At 43.5% G+C, this 8,675-nt stretch overlaps 1 protein-coding gene across 1 annotated transcript; it reads left to right on the top strand.

The window, feature by feature from the left end:
• Nucleotides 1-753: 753 nt before the first annotated feature.
• LOC110497443 (NADH dehydrogenase [ubiquinone] iron-sulfur protein 8, mitochondrial) lies at nt 754-7,911 on the top strand. Its single transcript, XM_021573547.2, has 7 exons — nt 754-861; nt 1,759-1,803; nt 2,182-2,247; nt 2,553-2,642; nt 2,986-3,158; nt 6,293-6,421; nt 6,705-7,911. Exons 2-7 carry the CDS (start codon nt 1,761-1,763, stop codon nt 6,834-6,836), a joined length of 633 nt encoding a protein of 210 aa, XP_021429222.1. The 5' UTR covers nt 754-861; nt 1,759-1,760; the 3' UTR covers nt 6,837-7,911.
• The last annotated feature ends 764 nt before the right edge of the window (nt 7,912-8,675 follow it).

Below are 8,675 nucleotides of genomic sequence, written 5' to 3'. Positions count from 1 at the left end.
AACACTGGATAAAAAGAGGATATACGAGTCCTTAGTTTGATCTCCTAACAGTAACTCAGGGAGAGAAGTGTGTGTATGTGAGAGATAGAGAAGTCACGCTCAGAGTTAATAACAATTACCTGTAGGATTTTTACCAGTAGTACAAGACAGTTCCCAATGACCCCCAGCACCATCTCCATGCTCAGAACTGCCACCAGCACTGACCTCTCAACCCTCGTCCACTACTGCTGTACTGTTGGCCCACTCGTTCACTGAGCGATGGAGAAGAGAAAGAACAGTGATTATAACTTAGATATAAATGAATTCAGCCAATTACTGTTGGTTAGTCAAATTATACAATATTGAAAGCCTCACAACGTGTAGAAAAATCGTTGATATTATAGAATAATTCATGTAATTGTAATACAGTAGCGTACTTACTTTTAAGACTGATATTTAGTCCACAACCATGAGGAGATAGAGGGAGTTATGGATGGGAGAGTGAAGATTACACAAAGTGACGTCACCAAAAACACCATCTCCAATTAAAACTATCCTGCTTCATTTACTAGCAAATGCCGTATCAAGCATTGGTGTGTGTGTGTGTGTGTGTGTGTGTGTGTCTGTGAAATATCACTACTACATACTGAATGGAGCACAATCAATTCAAAACAACAACGATGCATTTAATAATTTCACGTAGCACTGTATTTTAGGATAGAAAATAATATTCTCAAACTTTTGAACTCGCCACATCAAACATGGTGACTTTTTGACGTTCAACACGAGATCTCTGTCATAACGTTCTTTCACTTCCTGCCCACGCCGATTGCGCTTCCTAATTCGTCCGCTGTTCTGGTTTAGAAGGCCAAATAGCGACAGGTCAGTGAGTTTCAAGTTATTTTATCAACTACATCATTATTTGCAATGATTTTAAATATATTTTACAACAATATATATTTTTTACAATAATATATTTTATATTTATACCTACTTTTGGTGCTTGTATGACCGCTGTTTTTACAGCTAAGTGACATAACGTCAGTCATTGGAAAAGTCCTTGAGGATGGTATGGCTAACCAGTTGCTAGCCGGCTCGCTAATACCTATCTAATAAGCATTTGTCATAGTGTATAGCGTTTTGGTATTTAGCTTTTTGTGAGTAAGACATTTTGCTACAATATATTTGCTACAATATATCATGTCACGGGGCCTGGGTCACCTGGGTAGACGGTTGACTTTTGTTTTCGGGGACAACAGTCTTGCTAGAACACTTATATCCTCAACTAGCGAGATAACGTACTGGCTAACCTCTGATGTCAACAGATATTCAGCAGTGTAGTAGCTTCTCTCGCATCGCATGCTGTCATCACAAGGACCAGCTGAGCGCTGACATAAGGGTCATAATGATCATCACACATTAACGATTTTCTTAACAAGCACAAATACGAACCTGTTTAACAAGCACAATTTCGAACCTGTTAGCTATGGAACTTCGTTAGCTATCTACCTATTTCTTGACCAGGCACATCTTTACATCATGTCATGACAAACAAAGTAAGACCAATGCCGGTTTTCTGAATGAATGCAATGTACTGTCTTATCTGGCAATAGATTTCACATTGTCGGTTTGATAGATCATTGACCCTTTACAAAAAAATATTGGCCAATTTATGTGCATAGACCCTGTATTGCACCTGTTCCGTGTCACATGGTTAATAATAACATGTTTCTGTTTCTTTCTCTACCTCTTTCTTCCTGTGGCGTTGGAATTTTCCAGGCATGTCTGCAGCGTTGCGTGTACTATATTCTGTGTCCCGGCCAGGTAAGACCTCACCTGAAGAGGGAGGGATGGAAAGATGGATGGATATTGATGATGTGGTGCACTGCTTTATTGATAGGAAAGTCAAATTGGTCATCAACAGTTCAAATTTAGGCTCTACTCAGTTATTTGGGGTAACAGTGGTTACAGATACCCAAAACACATCTCAACTGTCTATGAAGATACTGATTATAAGTCGCTCTGGATAAGAGTGTCTGCTAAATGTGAAACTGTAAGACGAGTCAATGCTATTATTTGTTAGTTGTCATTGAAGTCTTCTTGCTAATTGTTGACCTCTTGTGGTGAAAACATTTCCCTGGTAGCGCCATTCCATCCTCTGCCTTATGTCATAATTTTACTCCTTTCTTTTTTTTTTCACAGGCACCATTGCGGCTGGACACAATCTTGTGCGTCCAATCAGTCTGTCGGCCCAGAGAGAGGGATTCAGTAAGTACTGCCTCTTCCCCCGGCTCTCAAGGCACGTTAGTTTTGCATCACTGGGTGCCCCGGGTGGGCGGCATTTGCACATTCCATTAGTCCTCAAGGGACATCCCCCACCCATCCGGGGCACCGGGAAATTCAAAACGAGCACACCCAGTGTCTCTCAAATACACCTGACCACTGTATTCCCCACACAGCTGCACTTTATTTGCCTTTGATTAGTATGAATGTTCAGACACGCATTCAACATTAATATCACTCTTTTTCTCTCTACGCCCCTCTCTTTCTCCCTCCCGTCCCTCTCTCTGTAGAGTATGTGAATGCTCAGGATCTGCCCACAGACATGAAGTCCATAACAGACAGAGCCGCTCAGACTCTGCTATGGACGGAGCTCTTCAGAGGTCAGTTTCACTCCTGACTCTTCGTGACACCAACCCCCATGTCTGAAATGGTGCTATATTCCCTATATAGTCCACTACTTTTGACCAGGGCCCATAGGGTGTCATTTCAGACACAGCCACTGAATAACCTGGTCCCACATTTTTTTGTTGGTATTTTGCAAACTCCTATGACAACTTTCATAGGAGTTGACAAGAGGGCACCAAAAGATCAGGGACCAGCCTTGCAATGACTGTTATAAAGGCTACATACTGACAAAGTAGTCTTTACCTGAACTCTGTACTTGTACGGTGCCATTTTGGATGCAGCCGGTGTAGTGTATAACATCACTTCCTGCTCCGCCAGGATTGGGCATGACCATGAGCTACCTGTTCAGAGAGCCGGCCACCATAAACTACCCGTTTGAGAAGGGGCCCCTGTCTCCCCGTTTCCGCGGTGAGCACGCCCTGCGCAGGTACCCCTCTGGAGAGGAACGCTGCATCGCCTGCAAGCTGTGTGAAGCCATCTGCCCCGCCCAGGTACATAGAAACACACCTGTTTTGGCCTGTTGCACCAGTTGGGCGTAAAAACGTGGTCTTAAATGCTAGGTCAGGCGTAGCTACGTCAGACTTTGTGATCAGAATTTCCACCTGTTGCACCAACCTAAAATAAGACTCGTCGTAGCTAAGTCCCGTGTAAGCAATGTGCGTTCATGAGATTTAATGCTTCATAATCAGGGATGCAATCGAGTCACCTTTCGGCACAATTCGGCGTTTTGAAACCAAAATAGATGACCTACGTGATTCGTGTAGAGACGATGAGAAAAGTTTGGTGGGGGTGACTTTGGATCACTACTGGCTGGATCACTACTGGCTGTAAGCGAACGAGTGATGCGCATTTTGGAGCAATACTGTCTGTATCCAGGGCTCAGCGAATCGTTCACGTAACAGAATGCAGCGCAGCACGTGACTGAAGAGAGAAGAGAGAACCAACTTGTCCGTTACAGTATCAGTGCATGCTCTGGAAAGGCAGCTTGCCTGAACGATAACGAAGAGGCAATGTTAGGTGAGAAGCCTGACCACGGAGACGGGGGTGAGAAGGTGATGAAGTGTACAGTCGTGGCCAAAAGTTTTGAGAATGACACATATTAATTTCCACAAAGTTTGCTGCTTCAGTGTCTTTAGATATTTTTGTCAGACGTTACTATGGAATACTGAAGTATAATTACAAGCATTTCATAAGTGTCAAAGGCTTTTATTGACAATTACATGAAGTTGATGCAAAGAGTCAATATTTGCAGTGTTGACACTTCTTTTTTAAGACCTCTGCAATCCGCCCTGGCATGCTGTCAATTAACTTCTGGGCCACATCCTGATGGTAGCCCATTCTTACATAATCAATGCTTGGAGTTTGTCAGAATTTGTGCGTTTTTGTTTGTCCACCTGCCTCTTGAGGATTGACCACAAGTTCTCAATGGGATTAAGGTCTGGGGAGTTTCCTGACCATGGACCCAAAATATCTATGTTTTGTTCCCCAAGCCACTTAGTTATCACTTTTGCCTTATGGCAAGGTGCTCCATCATGCAGGAAAAGGCATTGTTCGTCACCAAACTGTTCCTGGATGGTTGGGAGAAGTTGCTATCAGAGGATGTGTTGGAACCATTCTTTATTCATGGCTGCGTTCTTAGGCAAAATTGTGAGTGAGCCCACTCCCTTGGCTGAGAAGCAACCCCACACATGAATGGTCTCAGGATGCTTTACTGTTGGCATGACACAGGACTGATGGTAGCGCTCACCTTGTCTTCTCCGGACAAGCTTTTTTCCGGATGCCCCAAACAATCGGAAAGGGGATTCATCAGAGAAAATTACTTTACCCCAGTCCTCAGCAGACCAATCCATGTACCTTTTGCAGAATATCAGTCTGTCCCTGATGTTTTTCCTGGAGAGAAGTGGCTTCTTTGCTGCCCTTCTTGACACCAGGCCATCCTCAAAGTCTTCGCCTCACTGTGCGTGCAGATGCACTCTCACCCGCTTGCTGCCATTCCTGAGCAAGCTCTGTACTGGTGGTGCCCCGATCCCGCAGCTGAATCAACTTTAGGAGACGGTCCTGATGCTTGCTGGACTTTCTTAGGCGCCCTGGAGCCTTCTTCACAACAATTGAACAGCTCTCCTTGAAGTTCTTGATGATCCGATAAATGGTTGATTTAGGTGCAATCTTACTGGCAGCAATATCCTTGCCTGTGAAGCACTTTTTGTGCAAAGCAATGATGATGGCACGTGTTTCCTTGCAGGTAACCATGTTTGACAGAGGAAGAACAATGATTCCAAGCACCACCCTCCTTTTGACGCTTCCAGTCTGTTATTCGAACTCAATCAGCATGACAGAGTGATCTCCAGCTTTGTCCTCGTCAACACTCACACCTGTGTTAACGAGATAATCACTAACATGATGTCAGCTGGTCCTTTTGTGGCAGGGCTGAAATGCAGTGGAAATATTTTGGGGGGATTCAGTTCATTTGCAAGACAAAGAGAGACTTTGCAATTCATCTGACCACGCTTCATAACATTCTGGAGTATATGCAAATTGCCATCATACAAACTAAGGCAGCAGACTTTGTGAAAATTAATATTTGTGTCATTCTCAAAACTTTTGGCCACGACTGTACTTCATGATTTGTAACCGAAAAACAACTGTCATTTGGAAAGTTTGAGGTGAGGGAGAAGGTGTGGCTTGTTAAGTATCTTGCTAGCTGGATCAAATTCTTCGTTAGCTAGCCAGAGACATGTTGAGCAAAATTTTCCAACTTCTCTGATCAAATAATTGAGTTTATGGTGTGAAAATTTGCTTGCTAATAAAGTCAGACAGCTATTAACATTAGTAACCTAACCAATTCGCTATAGTATTAACTGGTATACGACTCCTTGCTGTTATAACGTTTTAGTTGCTTACTGGACCCTGGCAATTGTTGATGATTAACTTACAGGAGAGTGAGACCAAATCATGGACGCTGGACAGAGTGGATTTCAGTTGTAACAAAAAGGCAGTTTATTGGTCAAAAGATATCTTGTCCTGCAGTTTAACGTGCACGGACCTGATTCATATAGCTCAGAAGGAGTTAGCTGAAAAAGGGGCTTAGACAAAGGTTACAGCAGTTTTTATACATAGAATAATGTAGGTAGAGTCTTGTCGTGACGCCTTCTGAATGGTCCCGAAGGGTTGGAGGCGGACCTGCTCTAGCCAGAGCAGGAGCCCCATTGGTGCACAGCAGAGTCTTCTGCTCTGGGCACCCGACCAGTAGAGGGGGGATGAAGTCATACTCCTGCTCCTTACTAGACAGCTCATAGACGGCTTACGCCCAGGTGGTGCAACGGGTATGATTTCTTTTTCGGCGTTAAGTGCATTTTACGTCTGAGTAGAGTTACGACCAACTGGAGCAACCATACCCTGTAGTGTTTACACGACTGTACTATTCACATCTGCATATCCCTACCATTCCCAGGGCATTAAAACACCTGCACTTTGCAATGTAAATACATTCATGGCTGCGCAGATCCCTACATATTGCACTCTATAGGCCCTGGTCAAAAGAAGTGCACCATTTACAGAATATGGTGCCATTTGGGACTAATCCTATGTCTGCCCCCCCCCCCCCCCCCCCCTTCCCAATGCATAGGCCATCACCATTGAGGCAGAGCCCCGTTCAGACGGCAGCAGGAGGACAACGCGCTACGACATCGACATGACCAAATGTATTTACTGTGGCTTCTGCCAGGAGGCCTGTCCTGTTGATGCCATCGTGGAGGTGAGCAGAATCTTCTACACCTCTACTGTGGTCGGTGTCCCAAATGGCACCCTATTCCCTACTGAGTGCACTACATTTCACCAAAGAGAGTGCACTATGTAGGTTAAAGAGTGCCCCTCTATCATAGCTTCCTCTGTAGATGTTTGGATGTTCAAATTCCTGTGACTGAGGTTGGCGTGAAGGACCTGTAAAACTATTTGGTGTGGTGTCTCTCCTCCACCCCCCCCCCCCCCCCCCCCCCCCCCCCCCCTCTCTCTGTCTCTTTCACCTCTCTCTCCCTCAGGGCCCCAACTTTGAGTTTTCCACAGAGACCCATGAGGAGCTGCTCTACAACAAAGAGAAACTGCTCAACAACGGAGACAAGTGGGAGGCCGAGATCGCTGCCAACATACAAGCTGATTACCTCTATCGATAGACAGACAGGCTGGCTGACGAGCGCACACACACCGACAGACTGATCGACCGTGCTCTGTTGATAACTATGAAACACACACAGATGCGGTATGACAAACTGGCACACACATTGTATAGATATCCTTCAGCCTCTTTGACACAGACACACGTCCATCCATACTGTACTGTTGATCCAAATCAGTGTTCACACCCAGACCTGTTTCCAGAGATCCAGACAGCACTGTTTATCTATATTGCATAGATATTGAATGTGACTTGGATGATTGGGACAAAATAAACAGCAGGGAGCCACAGCTCTCCAGAACCAGGTCTGTGTGGACCACTGTCAAAATAAGCTCAGCTCACCTACAGAGAGATGCACCCTCGGTCTCCTGTACCGGCAGCCAGCCCACAGATACCTATCCTGGGGCACATTCAATAGGGATATGTTGTGGAAATTTTCATAAAGAAATTACATCAATAGAGTTGACATGATTCTTTATTCTACTTGTCAATGAGGCATGTTTGTTCTACATACCATATGTCTGAATGTTCCACAACGCTGTGCCCTGCTGAACGCACCCCTGATGTCTATGCTCAACAGTACTGTCTATCTGATTCGAGGTAAGATATTGCCCCAAACCACAGATCTAGGATCAGATCAAATTAACTTGAACCAGTAGGGACAAGGGAAAAAAATCTGACCATGTGTTAGTGGTTAGGGACAACTACCTACTCTGTGTCCCAAATGGTACCTTACCTCAAATATAGTGCACTACCTTTGACCAGGGCCCATAAGACTGGTCAAAAGTAATGCACTATATAAGGAATAGGGTGGCTTTTGAGACGCAGTCCTACTCTGTTTTAAGGGCGGCGTGTTATCATTTTGTCGGAGAGTAATGCACAACCAGTTGGCACATGATACTCGGGCTCTATTATAATTATTATTATTATTATCCTCAAACTAGAGAATATATTAGCCTGCTGCAAACACAAAGTTACATGGGGGTTTGTTGTCATGATAATTGTACAAAGGTTAAGTACTTGTGGACTTGAAATTATGAAGAATAAATATTGTTCTGTCCTAAGTTTTAAAATGGCCTGCAGCGTTGTCTTTTAAAGTCCCATTGAAGTCAAAGGTGTGATTTTCCTGTGTTTTTATATTTTCATACTATGAGGTTAGAAGAGTACTGTGGAATTGATAATGCCCTTTTAGTGTAATAGCTGTTGAAAAGACTGCATGTTACCAGGTGGTAAATTAGTTATACAGTGCATTCGGGAAGTATTCATTCCCTTTGACTTTATCCAGATTTTGTAACGTTACAGCCTTATTCTAAAATTGATCAAAAATGTTTTTCTCAATGACAAAGCGAAAACAGGTTTTTAGAAATGTTTGCGCATTTATAAAAAACAAAAACAAGTACCTTATTTACATAAGTATTCAGACCCCTATGATACTTGAAATTGTGCTCGGGTACATCCTGTTTCCATTCATCAATGTTAACATGTGAGAGGGGGAGGAGGAGTTGGGACTTAACAACCGGTCGTAAATTTAGAGAGAACTTTCTCTTTCTGGCCTGCAGTATTGGGAAAGAAATCCCTTTGTTACAGAGTGTGGCCTGCCTAAAAGGTCTAACGGCCAAAGAAGAACTTTGGAACAATTTTTCTAACATAAAGAATGTGGGAAATGGTCAGTGGGGACTTCAAGAATAAACCTGTCGCATTGTATATTTTGTGATGTCATTAAGGATGTTATATCAAGGTAACTGTAACTCTGAAAGTGTACGTGTCCTATGTATTAAGTTAGCATCTAAATGTTGTAGAAATTATATGATTAAATATGAGAATACTTTTGTGATTT

Source organism: Oncorhynchus mykiss, chromosome 19 (assembly GCF_013265735.2).
Source record: "Oncorhynchus mykiss isolate Arlee chromosome 19, USDA_OmykA_1.1, whole genome shotgun sequence".
Classification (NCBI taxonomy): Eukaryota; Metazoa; Chordata; class Actinopteri; order Salmoniformes; family Salmonidae; genus Oncorhynchus; species Oncorhynchus mykiss.
This window is presented reverse-complemented; position numbering and strand designations above follow the sequence as displayed.